This window comes from Euleptes europaea, chromosome 3, assembly GCF_029931775.1.
Source record: "Euleptes europaea isolate rEulEur1 chromosome 3, rEulEur1.hap1, whole genome shotgun sequence".
NCBI classification, from domain to species: Eukaryota; Metazoa; Chordata; class Lepidosauria; order Squamata; family Sphaerodactylidae; genus Euleptes; species Euleptes europaea.
In genome coordinates, this window is record NC_079314.1 from 93,562,406 (window position 1) to 93,579,441 (window position 17,036).

Here is a 17,036-nt window from a genome sequence, read left to right on the forward strand (position 1 = left end):
CATGGCTGCTTCTTAATCTAACCTTGGAACACCTTAGAGGAAGAGCATGGTGATGAACTTAATAAAATTAAGTAGAAAATGTGTGTTAGCATTTATACATCTAAGGAATAGATGCTTCAGGGTGTCTATTGTGGGGAGGGGAAGGGAAGGTGATTGTAAGCCGGATTGATTCTTCCTTAAGTGGTAGAGAAAGCCCTGCATGCTGCCCTTATCAGGTATCCTTCTAGGTGCAGAAATGCATCTTGTGTTTAAAGCTCCATATGTCTACACCATGCCCACCTTGTCTTCAAAAGCATTTCACTCATTCCAAAAGACAAAATATTTCATAGGAGTTTGTTTCCCCAGTACTCCCCAAATTTCCAGTTTTTCTGTCAGAAAAACTGAAAAAAGCCCTCAGGGGAAAAAGGGAGGGGAAAACCCTTTTTCCTGATTTTTTTTTTTCTGGACCTTCACATTTCTAGTAGTTAATGTTATATGCTGTTTCAAGGGTTTGGACTTGATCCGCGTCTGAGCTCCATTAAGTATTAAGAGTGATACTTTCAAGAGAGAAGGGGAAACTGGGATGAAAAAACAAATTGCTGCTAAAAGCAGGTTAACAAATGTTTAACCCTTTTGGGGCCCAGCAGGCCTTGGCCCTGTGTTCTAATGGCTGCTTTTTATTTCCTGACAGCTGAATTCGTTTGAGCAGTTGTGTATTAACTACACAAATGAGAAGCTGCAGCAGCTCTTCAACCACACCATGTTCATCCTGGAGCAAGAAGAATACCAGCGTGAGGGCATAGAATGGAACTTCATCGACTTTGGCCTGGACTTGCAGCCCTGCATTGATCTCATAGAAAAACCAGTGAGTGATTCCTACATCCTGTCTGAGTAGCAGTGCAAAGCTGCTGTATTGAGCTAAGTCGATTGTGCGTGCTTCTTTTGGTGTACGTTAAGCACCTGTGAGCTCTTGGCAGAGAAAGTGGGGTGCGACTGTCATGGCTGCAAAACTCAGTCCTTAAAGTGGTGTGTGGCATCCTACTGGCTGTCCTGCTCAATCCCACCCAGCTCCATTCCACAGGGCTTTTGTTCACCAGGTCCTACATTCTCTGGCGTAACCTTCCTGGTGGTGAGAAGGGGCTTCTTCTTCTTCCATCAGCAGAGAAGCTGGGAGCATCCTTTGTGCTGAGACTGGTGTGTAAAAGAACAAGGATCCAGAGATGGCTGCTTCCTTTCCATCATTGCTTGTGTGGAAGTATAAGGCCTGTTGAAATTGTTTCTGAGTAACAAGTAGTTAAAAACTTGTGGCCAAGAACCAAAGTGCTTTCTGAGAAATCCCCACCTCTTCAAGGTTTCTATTTGGCAAGAAAAGAGAGGCTCCAGGGTTGCTTTACTGCTAAATGCCATTCCTCGACCACCTGGAAGGAGAAAAGTTGACTGCTCGCTTTGTTCCGCTGTTAACCCTTCAGTAACTGCCACTGCTGTGGGTCTGAGTTGTTAGCTTAACAAGATGGCATCAGCCAATGTTGGAGGTGCCGTTCAGGCAGCGTCCAGAGCCAACCCCTTTTTGAAGATCCTTTAGCTCCACAGCTTGCCCCAGACTCCATTTGATCCTCTGCTGAGATGGGGCCCAGATGAGCAGAGGGGAACCGAGCAAATTAACAGCTGGCAGGCGTCATCCCCATCATCTTCCCATGGCCCTGCAGGTGCCACAGCCTCAGTCCACCATACTAGAGGCAAGCTAGGCCAAGTAGAATGTATTAGGATCAATGAGGGGCATTGCGTAGCAGGCTGGAAAAGGCAGTGGTGGTCCTTTGCTCAGCTGTTCTCAGATGGGGGGTTCTGTGCAGACTGTGCCCTTCTGTTAACCAGATTGGGATTGCCTATTAGTCATACAGAGATTTGGGGTTATCAGAGAGAGAGATGCTTCACCGGCCCCTGTATTTTAAATTTCAGTGCTGCTTTTAAAAACTAGTATAGTAATTGCAATCTGGGCCCCATTGACTGCTCAAAACTTTTGCTGATGCAATCCTGGAATGAAGCTGAAAACTCCTAAATTCAGTCCATGGGGTAGTGGTCTTTTATATCTGCTCTTCTGTAAAGACAAACCAAACCTATGTGTGTAACTTCACAGCAGCTAAAATAGGCCTGTCTTTTAGATTTGCTGTACTCAAAAAAACTGTTTGTTCAGTAATGTTTTCATAGTGTCCTTTAAAGGTGCCCATGTAGAAAGCTGCTCCGGGCTGTGCCTGACTTGAAAGGAATAGTTTTGTTTCCTCTTCTGCTTGTTTCTGAAGCATTTTGACTTTGGCAGAAGTTCTGATGCCTGGCTTTTCTGTACGCAGGCTGGTCCCCCAGGCATATTTGCCCTACTGGATGAAGAGTGCTGGTTCCCAAAGGCTACTGATAAAAGCTTCGTGGAAAAAGTGGTGCAGGAGCAAGGCAGTCACCCTAAATTCCAAAAGCCAAAGCAGCTAAAAGACAAAGCTGACTTCTGCATTATACACTATGCCGGCAAGGTAAGTACGCAAGATTGCAGCATGAATTTTTTTAAAGAGTGAAACTGAACTGTCAGAAAGCAATACAAGCTCCCAAGCTCTAGTGACTTAATCTTGCAGATTAGAATCAGAGTTGGAAGTGACCACCAGGATCATCTAGTCCAACCTCCTGCATAATGCAGGAAATTCGCAACTATCTCCCCCCCCACACACACACACACCCAGTGACCCCTACTCCATGTCCAGAAGATGGCAACAAAAGTCCTCCAGGATCCCTGGCCAAAATTGCTTCCTGACCCCAAAGTGGCAATCGGCATTACCCTGGGCATGTAAGAAAGGGCCATGAGAGCCAAACACCGATGCAGTCCTTCCTGCCCTCCCTCTCATGATCTGCCTAAGTTCACAGAATCAGCATTGCTATCAGGTGGTCATCTAGCCTCTGCTTAAAAACCTCCAAAGGTGGGGCTGAGAAACTGACTAGCCCAAGGTCACCCAGCTGGCTTCATGTGTTGGAGCGGGGAAACAGATCCAGCTCACCAGATTAGCCTCCACCGCTCATGTGGAGGAGTGGGGAATCAAACCCGGCTCTCCAGATTAGAGTCCACTGCTCCTAACCATTGCTCTTAACCACTACTCCATGCTGGCTCTCCATTTATGACTAGGTTTAACTCTAATCAGTCCCATGGTGATACAAATTGTCTCCTAACCCCAAGTTTTGTTTGTTCCATGGAGTCAGACATTGCCTTTGTGGTTCAAACAGAAGCTCTAAAAATGGGGTGGGATATAATTAGCATTTGGAGCATGTTGAATGAAAGGGAAAGGGTTAAGACACGCATAAGCACTACCGCCCTGACTTGACACCCCCCAACACACACTGCTCTTATTTGACAAAGAAAAAGTAGCAGCAGCTTGCAGGGAATTCTCTCCTGTGTCTTGTCTAGTTTGGCCCATAGTCAATACATGCCCAGCAGCTTTTCACATCCGATATTTATTACTAATTCCTTCTCCAGGTTGATTACAAAGCAGATGAGTGGCTCATGAAGAACATGGATCCTCTGAATGATAACATCGCTACCCTCCTGCACCAGTCCTCTGATAAGTTTGTGTCCGAACTGTGGAAAGATGGTATGTTAACGAGATTTCTTATCTGTTTCTTATTTCTTATCTGATTTCTTACCTATGTCAGGTGTCTGAAGATAGTAGGTAACTGCCCTTTTTCTCTCCCAACCTTTAAAATAATACTGATCAACATGATACAGATCTTGTAGTTGTGTAATGCCTCTTCTTTATATCTAGGAGACCTCTCTTCTACTGCTGAAGTAATGTCTCTTTCTGAATGGCCTTTTTAAAGGCAGGGTACCAGAATTAAATTCAAATAGGTGTACCCTGTGTACTTGGCACATCCAGATATGGGTGTTAATGAGGTGAAACCGAACACTCCAAGGACTTTTTTGCTTGCTGCAGTGCCATTAGGTGTCTTGCACTCGAGGTTATCTGTTGCTTTGAATCTTACTCTGTCTTTTGTCTTGGGTTTTTCTTTGACGTCTCTGTTGCAGAGATGCAGAACGTTCAGAGAGCCTATTTCTATCAACACTTTCCTATTCTTCATCTAGAACCAGGTGACTGAGAAACCCGGCTGTTGTGTCGTGTGTGATTCCTTCTAGAGCCATGCAAGAGATGCTTCCATTAATTCTTATCTTCCCCTCTTATTGTTCCTGCTTGTCTGTCTCACTCAGTCCCTCTGCTTTATGCTCGTAGACCATTAGGATTAGGAAAAAAAGATTTTTAACCAAAATGTGGTCACATAGGTTCAGCGGCAAGCTGTATGTGGACGGTATTGGTTTAAGGATTCATGAGAATAGTGTTCCCTTCTCCAAATGTTTAGTGCCCTCTTAAAAATATGAACCCAGTGGATGTTGTTTCTGAAATGGTGTCTAAAATAAGGACTAAGTCTAGTAGCTCTATTAATGCGGCTGTTGGCCAGAAGTGGCCATAGCATTACTGTTTTGTACACAGAGGATGGTGATTAGGCTGTCTAGGGGCTAAAGCCAGAGGCCCTCCTTCATTGGTCAAGAAGATGCAGCTGATAATCTTTTATGCTTCTGTTTTTATTTCCCTGCCTGCAGGTATTTTTAAGCCAGTTAAGAAGAATTTCCTGCTAGAGCCTAATAATCTTTGAGAACCTTTCTTATTCAGAAGCACAACTTCTGTCTCTTGTCTTGACTCCAACGAATAGCTACTTTTTGGGGGGTTGGGGGGGGAGAGAAGCAGCATCCTAATTCTTAGCTGTATAGATGATGATCATCTTATCTCTTTGTCCCTAGTTCAGCATTGCAGGTTGAAGGTTTTCTTTGATGATAGCTTATGTCTTGTAAAAAGCCTTGGATGATTCAAAGTAGTTATAGTCCAAGAGAGAGTGGCTGGTCAGATTTTGTTGCCTATCTCAAACAGTGAAATGGCCTTTTGCACTGAGGAGTTGCCATACATCAATACTGAACCCCCTTAGCTTTGTGTCACTAACTAAGCACGCTGTTTCAATTAAAGTGCAGAATCAGTTCATCCTGAGTCACTTGGCGAGAGGCTTCATGAACTCCAGTGTCTGGAATAAGCCAGTCTGCTTGGAGTGTGTAAATGCTTCCACATGATGGGTGATTCCACTTTTGGCTCTCACTGCTATGGCATGGGGATTTCCTCTCTGCTTTCCCCTCATGCCTGCTGTCTCCCCTTGACCTCCAGCGGGCTTTTGTTATGTCTTTTTTTAAAATCAGTAGTAGGTATATCGCTATACTATAGCGATTTAACTGTTACCAGTTTCTTTTAAAAAGGCAAAAAGCCCATTGGTAATAAGGGGGTGAGTGCGGATGGCAGGTACAAGGCGAAATAGGGAAGAAACGGGGAGGGAAATCCTTCCTGTCCCCACACTCCCTAAACCCACTTTGAGTAATATCCGTAAGGCGAGATCCCACCAAAGCATTTTTGGGATGCTGCAGAATAGAAGCAGGGAAAACTGGGAAGGTGGATGTCTGCATGATAGTGCAGAAACTCAAAAGAAATGCACTGTGTGTGGAGGATGGGACGTGGAGCAAGAGCTTGGTATGCAAGTAATCTGTATGCCCGAGGGAGAATAAGGGTCTCTTCTAACCAGTTTAAGAATGTTTACTGCACTCGTGCTGCAAAATGGATTTCAAGATCGTATTGGGTTCAGTGTTCTGCGCCAGGCTTGAGCACACTGTTTTTTTTAAAGGTAGCTCATTCAGCAGCAACTGACAAGGCCCCCGACGAGGCCTTTTGCTTGACAGTCGACCACTCTAACCGTGACTTGTCACTTCAGTCAGTAGCACATGAGGAAAAATCTCAGGTTGAATTTTTCGGGACTAGCTTAAGAGAAGAAGGCATCATCATCTTCCTGGTTGGCAGGCAAAACACAGGAGTGAATCTTGGCTAAATCAAAAGAGTTGTGCCTGTTCCTCTTTTCTCTTTGGCATAGAAATTGCTGTTTGAGCTGCCAGCTTGGATCTGTCAGGCATGAGACGGATCCTCGCCCTAGTAGTTGGTGGCTGCTTTTCTTCCCCGTTTCTGTTGTTGTCCCAACACAATCACAAACTGGACTTCTGCATCTGTATAGCAATGAAGCACATGGATCCTGCCAACTCCTCTCGTTATCCTGCTCTTTCCAGATGTGTGTGATGCATTGTCCTCTGTAGCCTCGATGAGAAAACGTAACCATCTCATGTGTTCCCCTCTAGTCGACCGTATAGTTGGGCTGGATCAAGTGGCTGGCATGTCGGATACCGCACTGCCCGGAGCCTTTAAGACCAGGAAGGGCATGTTCCGGACAGTGGGACAGCTGTACAAAGAGCAGCTGGCCAAGCTGATGGCTACCCTGAGGAACACCAACCCCAACTTTGTCCGTTGCATCATCCCCAACCATGAAAAGAAGGTAGGTCCAGCCTGTCACACATCAACACCTCCTGTGCATTGGAAAGGACTCACAGATGAATCTGAAGATCAGATGAAGATCTTGCCTCATTTGTAAGGGTTGAGGCCTGAGAGAGTAGGGTTTTTTAAATCATACACTGCTTGTAGCATTGAAAAGCATGCTTGTTTTGGGCACAAACTCTTGCCCTTAAGAAGCTTGTGAAGATTTTTCTGAGAGGTCAAGATGACTTATTTGTAAGGATCCTGTAATAAGACCCTGTCTGTCTTCTTCAGGCTGGGAAACTGGACCCACACCTAGTCTTGGATCAGCTCCGCTGCAATGGAGTACTGGAGGGAATCCGTATTTGCAGGCAAGGTTTCCCCAACAGAGTGGTCTTCCAGGAGTTCAGACAAAGGTAAAGCTAGGCAATGACTTGTATCTGTTCTGAATATGCAGCCACGGTTCTCTTAGGTAGGCAAAGGCATGTAACTAAATTCAGTGAACTGTCCATTCTTAGTATGTGGCTTAATTGACCAAAATACTGAAATAGGAAAACTTTTTCCAATCATCACATTGAAAAATTCTGAGTTACTATTAAGTGACTAGTTTTGCAGAGTTTTATTCTCCCTTGAATTGGAGCCGAAGTCCTGCTTCCAAAGTAGCCTGTTGGCAAACCCTGTCCATGCCACACTCTTTGTTTTCCCATGCAGAACTGCAGTTTGGCTTCCAGCCTCTGCCCACATGTTGAGGCTGGATTAGATAGTTACAGTTGTGGAGAGCCAGCATGGTGTAGTGGTTAAGAGCAGTGGTTTGGAGCGGTGGAGTCTGATCTGGAGAACCGGGCTTGATTCCCCACTCCTCCACATGAGCGGCAGAGGCTAATCTGGTGAACTGGATTTGTTTTCCCACTCCTACACATGAAGCCATCTGGGTGACCTTGGGCTAGTCACAGCTCTGTTAGAGCTCTCTGAGCCCCACCTACCTCACAGGGTGTCTGTTGTGGGGAGGGGAAGGGAAGGTGACTGTAAGCCAGTTTGATTCTTCCTTAAGTAGTAGAGAAAGTTGGCATATAAAAACTAACTCTTCTTCTTGTGACTGGCTGACTTATTTGCTGGATTAAAATCAGCTAAGTGCTTTCTGTAGGGCAGCCTGCACAGGAATTTGAAATCTAAGGCTGTAACTTCACTGTGTGATCTTGGAACACCTGAGCCACTGACAAAACTAAGCAGGAGTGAACCTGACCAGTGTCATGGTTGGCAGACGACTGCAAGCCCTTGGCAAGAGAAGGAGTAGAAATCAGTACTTCGGGACGGGGCTGAGGGATTAGCACATGCATAGGTGGTCTTAGCTATGTTGAAGCTGGGGCACTGCCCTACAGCTGATAGCACTTGCTGTCCATTGCCTTAGTCTCAGGCGATGGCCAAGTCAGTCAGCTGTTGGGTGATGGGAGGACTCCTCCTATGGCTCTACAGTGGAATTGCCTGAGTATCAAGCAGCACCGGGACAATCAGCTATAGGGGGAGGGGGAGGGCCTGACCATCCTACAGTCGAGGGCAGTCAGCTGTAGGGCAGTTTTGACTTCTTACTGATCTACAGCTGATTGCTGGCAATTGCCCTGAAGCCACCCCAACTGCTGCACGCAGTGATTTTAGGGCCCCAGAATCACCAAGACCATCCCCAAACACATAAATTGCATGCGGAGGGTCCCACGTTCAATTCCTAGCATCTTTCCCAGTTAAAGACTTTGAGGCTTTCTATGCCTGAGACTCTGGAGATTGGCTGGCAGCAAGAATAGACAATACAGAGTTAGACGAATCAGTGGACAAATTTGATATGAGGCATGTTCATGTATTCCTGAGTAGCTTGCCTCTGTCATAACTTTGGGGGAACGCAAGTAATGAAACCTACATGGCAGGGCCATCTGTGCCTAGGATAGGTCTCTAGACCTAAAGATCTAGAGAGAGCAAGGGCTCTTTCAGATCATATGACTAAGTGTTTTGACTCAATTTTTTTCTTCCAGATATGAGATTCTGACTCCAAATTCCATTCCCAAAGGGTTCATGGATGGAAAACAAGCCTGTGTGCTGATGGTAAGTCTTTGCTGCACTGGGGGAGGTTAATAGGAAAGGCAAAATAAGGGTTGAGCACACTTAAGCCTGAATTCTCATGGGAAGGTGGCCCTATTCATCGCAGTAGCTGGATCTTGTGCTCATCAAGTTCTTCTGGTGACATGAGCTCCCAGAATGTGTATTTCAGTTTATCTTTAAAATGCTTTGTAGGGACCCTTCTACTGCACCACTAATAAATTCCTTTTTCAAGTGTCAGGTAGAAGTGGAACTAAAAAGGTAGTTCCATATGGTTGAAAGATTCCTGAATTGGCCCTTAATTAGTTAGTCCCTGTTCCAGTCTGGGTGAGTTATTCTTTGCAGCAACTTCTCATCTTTTTCACAATTGCGTGATTGTGCAGTTGTGACCATGAAAAACAGGAGAAACATGACCAACTGCTTTGACCATGAAGTTGTCCAACCTTTCTCTCCTCCCCTTTCCCTCCTGGAGTGGAAACTGACTGATTAAAGGCTGATTCAGAAATGCCAAAGCCACATTAGCTAACTGGAAACCGTTAATAAGCAAAGGGGGAGTGGATGAAAATTAAGGGGGGAATTGCTCTGGAAAGCCTCAATAATGCAATGTGTTCTCTCTCTGAGCTGCGAGGACATCTGATTGGCGGGTTATTCCGTTCCTATGCTCAGGGAGAAGGCAGGATTCACAATGATATCTGGATTCTCTGGGTTTTTTAGTTATGTCTGTAGATTAAATGGCTCATCTGGACGTAACCCCTGGGGAGGAGAGTAGCTCTGATTTCTCTAAAGGGGTTCTTGGAATTGTTGTGTAACATGTATGAAGTTGCTGATGTCCCACAAACTCTGTTCTCTGACTCCTTCGCTTGTTGACGCTAGAATCGAGTCAGCGTGGACATGTTTATATGTGAAGCAATAAATAATGTTTCAATAAATATCTTTTTCTCCCCTACAGATTAAAGCCTTAGAGCTGGATCCAAATCTTTACCGAATTGGACAGAGCAAAGTATTTTTCCGCGCAGGTGTCCTTGCTCACCTTGAGGAAGAAAGAGACTTGAAAATCACAGATGTCATTATTGGGTTCCAAGCATGCTGCAGAGGCTACTTGGCTAGAAAGTACGTACTATGTAACAGCCAGCCTTCGCTGGTATTCTATGGAATCAAGTGGCAAATTACTGGCATTCTTAGTGTGTAGATAACTTTAGAAAGCCTCCGTTGGTTTATGTTTTTATATTTTTAGTTAGTTTAAATGTGATATATGGAAGACACCTACACACTGGGTGGAGTATCTGAGCATTTTGATCTTCTTGAACTAATTAAACCTAATTGGAAGGCTGTGTTAAAATCAAAATAAAATGCTATCCTACTTAAGTGACAGGCTCTGGATCTCTTGCACTAGCTAGTACAGATACGAGGGAGTCCTTTTATTATGCAAAATTTTCTGGTACCATTTGCATCATATACCAGCCATGAACTATCAAGGAAATTAGCCTGTGCTGGGGAGTGTAGAGTAGTGGATGATAGAAGGGATTTCAAACAAGCCACCAAGGAGGTTATTCATACAGAAGGTGGTAAGCAATTGATGTGTGTATAGTTCTGTCAAGTAGCAGCCGACTTATGGTGACCCCTTATGGGTTTGTCAAGGCAAGAAATGTAACCGGTGGTTTACCATTGCCTTCCTCTGCATAGCAACCCTGGTAGATTCCTGGTGGTCTCCCATCCAAATACTTCCGAGATCTGGCGAGATCAGACTAGCCTGGGCCACCCAGGTCAGGGCAAGCAATTAATAGCAGGGTGAAATTAATAGTACCAGGCAAAGCAGAGGCTCTTTTTTAGGAGGAAAATGAAAATGTTACAGTAGAAGAAGCAAAATGAAGGTTTTGGTGTGGAAAGTAGGATCTTGAAGAGTCTCTAGTTCTTCGACCCTAACCCTTTATCGGTTTCATCCTACCTGCCATAGGGCTTTTGCCAAGCGCCAGCAGCAGCTAACTGCAATGAAGGTTCTCCAGAGGAATTGTGCTGCATACCTGAAGCTTCGCAACTGGCAGTGGTGGAGACTCTTTACCAAGGTACTGATGTAGGGAAGGGTTCAATGGTTGAGCTTCAGCACTCTTCAATGACCATTAGACTCAGTGGGCTTACAATGGTGTAACTCTCTGCTTAGGGTAGCGCTGTAGGTCACTTTCTCAATCAATCAAACATCTCCTTTGGCACCTACTGGCGACTGGGATAGCCAATGGTCTTCAAGCACCACTGGCGTTGGTTGCTAGAGAACACTTTGTCCCGCACAAGGTTTCAGAAGCCAGTCTAATACATGTGTGTAACCTCTTTCTCCTGAAACTGATTCCCTACAGGTCAAGCCTTTGTTGCAAGTGAGCAGGCAAGAGGAGGAGATGCTGGCCAAGGAAGAAGAACTGGTGAAGGTCAAGGAAAAGCAGCTGGCTGCAGAAAACAGGCTAAGTGAAATGGAAGTTTTCCAGAGCCAGGTGAAAAGATACAGCTGTTCTTTGTGCCTGTTGGGGGATTCGTTTGTCAGGCGTAAAGTACTGTAGTTTTAACTGATTTATCTGTGTCCTGTACACATCCATGAAGGGAAGGGCACGCTTTAGATCAGTGCCTCTAAAGCTGAATGCTGTAGAGCATAGGTGTCAAACATAAGGCCCATGGGCCGGATCCGGCCCGTTGAGAGCTCTTAACTGGACTCCAAGCCAGCCGAGGCAGCCACCCTCCCACTTTCAGTCTGGGCTGGTGAGGCAAGGCCCAGCCCAACCAAGTGACATTTATGTCATATCCAGCCATTGTAACAACTGAGTTCGACACCCCTGCTGTAGAGCAATGATTCTCAGACTTTTCTCAAAAACTCTCCATAGCTTTTCGGGCCCACTTCCAAAGTACTTCCACCCTACTCTTCCTTTCTCCAACATAAAATGCATGAATGTTGCATCAGATAATACTGAATAAATGTGTAGGTTATTTCTGGAGTTTAAAATGTATAAATATATAGAATTTCTGAGCAATTGTGTCTATTTCATGGCTGTTTCTCACATTACGCTGAGGCAAACCCAGATTTGCTATCCAGCCTCTTCTCCCAGCACATTGTGTTCTTCCTCCTCTCTTAGCCTCACTAATAGTGATGTGAAGGCCTAGAAAGAAAACAGAAGAATTTTTTTAATGCCCGTTGGAAAAATTAGAAATTTGGAAGAATGTTAAACTCCCATTAAGTATTTATCCTTATGAAATGAGTGAAATTCTTAAGACAAGGTTTTACTCATTCAAAATGGGTGGTATAAAGACATATGTAAGACAATCAACAGCATTAGAGCATGATGTTTCACTAACATTAAAGTGTTGCATAGTATAACTCAGTATTCAAATGTGTTTCTAGTTCTGTTGTGACTTTTTTTGTCCGCGTAATTTGTTTAATGCAAAATTTGTACATTCTGTTTTTAGCTCCCCCCCCCGCCACCTCTCAAATGACAAAGATGCATGTGCTAAGGTAGCATAGGGTGCAGCAGGCTGCAGCTGTCTCTAGTATTGGGAAGATTTGCAACCTTTCCTTGTTTAAAATAAAAAAGACGGCATTTATAAATGTTGTAAATATGCCAAACAGTTGTAAATATGCCAAACAGGACAACTTTATATTATAAATGATGCACTTTGTGTGAAACTAGTAGCATACATTATAGGTTTCATGAGGCACTACATATTGCTTATACTAGATTTCACCCCACACCCTGTTCCATTTCTGTTTCATTCTGAAAATTTGACCTCCACAGCTTTAAAATTTCTGGAAATTTTACGTCCTTACTTGTCACAACCAGTTTTGGATCGAGACCCACAGTTTGAGAACCATTGCTATAGAGTCTATATTCTGCAATAGTTTGCACAGGCTCCACTGTAGTGCATAAGGTTTTTCTGCACAGGTTGTCTCTCTCCTCTTAATATAGCCAATGGAATGAAGGGAAAAGGTAATTTCTTTTTATGATGGCTGATGCATCTTTGGCAGCTTCAAAGTGATGTCTAAGGCGACGGGCTTGTTTTGTGTAGCTGGCGGCAGAGAAGATGCAGCTCCAGGAGCAGTTACAAGCCGAGATAGAACTCTGTGCCGAAGCCGAGGAGATCAGATCCCGTCTGACAGCAAAGAAACAGGAGCTGGAGGAGATCTGCCACGACTTGGAGGCCAGAGTGGAGGAGGAGGAGGAACGGTGCCAGCACCTGCAGATTGAGAAGAGGAAGATGCAGCAGAACATCCAGGTAATGAACACACGTGTGTTCGCGCCCTTATATGACACCAGGTGGATGAACCATATAAAGGTACATGGGGTTCTTGGTGTGTGTGTGTAAAGTGCCGTCAAGTCACAGCCGACTTATGGCGACCCCTTTTTGGGGTTTTCATAGCAAGAGACTATCAGAGGTGGTTTGCCAGTGCCTTCCCCTGCACAGCAACTCTGGTATTCCTTGGTGGTCTCCCATCCAAATACTAACCAGGGCTGACCCTGCTTAGCTTCTGAGATCTAACGAGATCAGGCTAGCCTGGGCCATCCAGGTCAGGGCGGGTTCTTGGTAGGAAGAACTAAAAGGTAAAGTGTGCTGTCAAGTCGCAGCTGACATATGGTGATCCTATGAAGTTCCCCCCTTGGGGTTTTCAAAGCAAGAGATCAGCAGGGTTGGTTTGTATTGCCTGCCTCTGCATAACATAAGAAAATAATAAAAGCCATGCTGGATCAGTCCAAGGTCCATCAAGTCCAGCAGTCTGTTCACACAGGGGCCAACCAGGTGCCTCTAGGAAGCCCACAAGGAAGACGACTGCAGTAGCATTGTCCTGCCTGTGTTCCACGGCATCTAATATAATAGGCATGCTCCTTTGATACCGAAGCCCCAGTCTTCCTTGTTGGTCTCTCATCTAACTACTGACCATGGTGTTAACCCTGCTTAGCATCCAAGCTCTGATGAGATTGGGCCAGTCTGGTTTATTAAGGCTACTACAAGAAGAGTTGGTTTTTATACCCCACTTTTCTCCTGCTGTAAGAAGTCTCAAAGCGGCTTACAATCACCTTCCCCTCCCCTCCCCACAACAGGCACCTTGTGAGGTAGGTGGGGCTGAGAGAGTTCGGAGAGAACTGTGAGTGGCCCAGGGTCACCCAAGCAGGCTTCAATGTGGAGGAGTGGGGAATCAAATCCAGTGCTCTAGATTAGAGCCCACTGCTCTCAACCACTATACCACACTGGAAGAATTAAAAGGGATAGCAAAACTGGGCAGTGTGCGCTATGGTGGGCTTAATGTAGTTTGCTGTACACATTATAAGCATGACTGGATGTAAAAGTTGTGTGTGGCTTGTGATCCTCTGAAGCGCTTGGTCAGAATCTAATGCTTGCCTCCCCACTGAATGCCATCCTTTCCCTTGTGCCTTGCAGGAGCTTGAAGAGCAGTTGGAGGAAGAAGAAAGTGCGAGGCAAAAGCTGCAGCTGGAGAAGGTGACCACTGAAGCAAAGCTGAAGAAACTGGAGGAAGATTTGATTGTTGTAGAAGATCAGAACTGCAAAATGGCCAAGGTAAGCCAGGAACAGTGTTCATGCATGGTGGGATGTAGAAAGGGAGGAAACCAACACTGTAACATCCAAGATAAACTGAGGGACTGTGCTGTTCTTGCTGCCTCATAGAATCATAAGGTTGGAAGGGACCACCAGGGTCATCTAGTCCAACCCCCTGCACAATGCAGGAAATTTACAACTACCTCCCACCCCGTGACCCCTACTCTATGCCCAGAAGATGTCCAAGGTGCCCTCTGTTGTGGTGTGCACATGCCAGCGCACAGGAGCTGATTGCTGTCCTTGCACCTTGTACTGCTACTTGGTTTTTGTTTTGTTTTTTAAAGCACAACTGTTTGGAAAAATTGATATTCAGAAATCTGGAGGTTTTTCCTAGATCCGTCTTGTCAGCTTCTGTTCCAAGAATACGTGGTTATGGTCCAAAGAAATGCTCTGATATAGATGATCCAAGAAATAATATTTCTATTAGTTCCTATAAGAAAGTCTTATAAGTTCTCGTTAAGTTCTCGAAAGTGCCTTGCAGTGACAGGAGTGAGGGGGACAAGATTAAGCAGTGTGCAGTTGGTGGCTAAGTGCTCCTGCCTTGCAGCTCAGATGATTGGATTAAGGAAGAAGGAATCTTTCTGGAATGAAAAGACACAGGGTAATGTCAACAGTGGCTCTTGGCTAACGCTGGAGTGGCAAGGCAGAACTACTTCCAACAGAAAATGGGATTAAAGTTAATGGATGAGAAGTACCCTTAAATCCTCTGAGGCCAGAGGAACTCATCAGATGCTGCTGCCTCTAGTACAACCTGGTACAAGTCTGACTTTTTGCCAGTCCCCTTCATTCTTGAGGAACTTGCCAGGTGTAAGGAAGACCTTCCTAAGAAAGGAGATTGGTAGGTAGGAAGCTCTCTAGTTAGACAGCTTATTCCTTGTTGTATTGCACAAGTGTGATTGTCTGCCCCAGAGAAATCACCCTTCCCTGAACCACATAAAATATATGTAATTTTCAATTTCTAGTGGGTTCTAGTGCCAACTAGATGGTAGTACTAAAAGTTTAGCTCTGAAACTTTGAAATACTGAGCTGTCTCTCAGAATGCCACGTCTTCTATGAAGATACCTCCATATAAGTCAAATGCAAGGGTGTTGTAGTATTCTAGGCTTCTTCACTGTGTTTGGGTGGTTTTTTAAACCTTTATGACTGTCTTCAGGATCACTTGCTGAATAGATTGTGCTTCAATTAATTTTGCAAACTTCTTTCAGACGAACAGTTGCCTATAGACAGAAGGGGAAACGAATATGGCTACAAGTGCAATTGTTGTTCATTCTCAAATGCCGCTCATATTTGACAGTGTGTGTTCTGGGTTTCCTCAGGAGAAGAAGCTTCTCGAAGAAAGGATTGCAGAATTCACCACCAACTTAACAGAGGAAGAAGAGAAGTCAAAGAGTTTAGCTAAACTCAAGAACAAACATGAGGCAATGATAACAGAGTTGGAAGGTAGGGGAAAAACTGGGGTGGAGTGGGAGGCTTCGTGGCTTGCTCCAACATGTGTGGCTGCTCCCCGTCCCCCAGGATTTCTCATTTGTGTGTGAGATTAGTTGAATCTCTGACTGCATTAGGGTTTCAGGCCCCAAGGGGTTAATACCAGTGGAGCTGCAGCGGGTTTGTATGCAAGATATTGATTGGTCTGATAGAACTGTTCAGTGGCTGGATGGCTGAAGGTTATGCATCTTGTCAGCTGTGCCTTGGTCTAAATTAACAGGGTGGTGGTGGGGGAAATCTCTAACAGACCAATGGAGAAGAGAAGCTGGTTCCATTTCTCCTCTTGCTGTGGGAATACTTCTGCTGTGGTATTTTCAGTGGTGTTTGAATACTGGGGTTAGTATACCACAGAAATCTTGGGGTTACTGGTACTACTGCATTGCTTCCTCACCTTGCTAGTAACATCAGTATAAGGAGTCTTGTTTCATTTGAACTACTCCCCCCACCAATTGGGGGCAGCTTGAGCATTGAGCTCTAATGCCTGTGGGTGGGATGTTTTGCAGCCTTGTGGAGCTGGCACTGGGGGTTGGGGAGTCAGTAGAGTTTGGGGTTTTCTCCCCTTCTCTGACATGAGCACTAGAACTCGAAGCTGCCGATTTGGCCCACCACTGCTGTCAGCTCTGTATGTGCACATTTTGGCTCCAACCTTTCACGAGAGGAGCTGGCATGTTAAGAGCCCGGGGGTACCCACCGCTGACCCGGCTGTGTCCTCCCCTTCAGAGCGGCTGCGGCGGGAAGAAAAGCAACGGCAAGAGCTGGAGAAGACTCGCCGGAAGCTTGAGGGGGACTCAACAGATTTGCACGATCAGATCGCTGAACTGCAGGCTCAAATAGCAGAGCTCAAAATGCAGCTGGCGAAGAAAGAGGAGGAGCTGCAGGCGGCTTTGGCGAGGTGAGTGAGGTTAGGAAGGGTGGGTAAGGAGGTCCTATATTCTGAAATTTATCCTGGCTCTCTTCTTCCCAGTGAAGAACTAGGTGGTCTCCTGATGTGGTTGATGGACCTAGATTTTTTTAGGCCCTTCATTCTGAAATTCTGGCTAACCCCTTGTGTTTACCGCAACAGGTAGTTCAGCGGAAGATTAACTTTTAACTGGAATGTTCAGCAGTGAGGACAAGTCTGCAGAAATAAAGCAAATGGCTTGTACTGTAGACCATGTTAGAAGTCACATATAATGAAACTATGGTGTAGTGGTTAAGAGCAGTGGACTCCAATCTGGAGAACCGGGTTTGATTCCCCACTCTTCCATGAGTGGCGGATGTTAATCTGGTGAACCGGGTTGGTTTCCCCACTCCTCCACACGAAGCCAGCTGGGTGATCCTGGACTAGTCACAGTTCTCTTAGAGCTCTTTCAGCCTCACCTACCTCACAGGGTGTCTGTTGTGGGGAGGGGAAGAAAAGGTGATTGTAAGACGCTTTGATTCTTCCTTAAGTGGGAGACAAAGCCGGCATATAAAAACCAACTCTTCTTCTGTTTTCTGCCATCA

The 17,036-nt window shown here is 45.3% G+C and overlaps 1 protein-coding gene across 1 annotated transcript in view; it reads left to right on the forward strand.

Annotated features, from left to right (window-relative positions):
- The window catches only part of MYH9 (myosin heavy chain 9), a 78,185-nt gene that overhangs the window by 49,170 nt on the left and 11,979 nt on the right, over positions 1–17,036 (forward strand). The window contains exons 13-25 of the mRNA XM_056847468.1: positions 671–844; positions 2,325–2,498; positions 3,488–3,602; positions 6,224–6,417; positions 6,690–6,811; positions 8,417–8,486; positions 9,430–9,590; positions 10,435–10,543; positions 10,829–10,960; positions 12,522–12,728; positions 13,890–14,027; positions 15,383–15,506; positions 16,272–16,443. Coding sequence (XP_056703446.1) covers positions 671–844; positions 2,325–2,498; positions 3,488–3,602; positions 6,224–6,417; positions 6,690–6,811; positions 8,417–8,486; positions 9,430–9,590; positions 10,435–10,543; positions 10,829–10,960; positions 12,522–12,728; positions 13,890–14,027; positions 15,383–15,506; positions 16,272–16,443 — 1,892 coding nt within the window. The remainder of the gene's footprint in view (positions 1–670; positions 845–2,324; positions 2,499–3,487; positions 3,603–6,223; positions 6,418–6,689; positions 6,812–8,416; positions 8,487–9,429; positions 9,591–10,434; positions 10,544–10,828; positions 10,961–12,521; positions 12,729–13,889; positions 14,028–15,382; positions 15,507–16,271; positions 16,444–17,036) is intronic.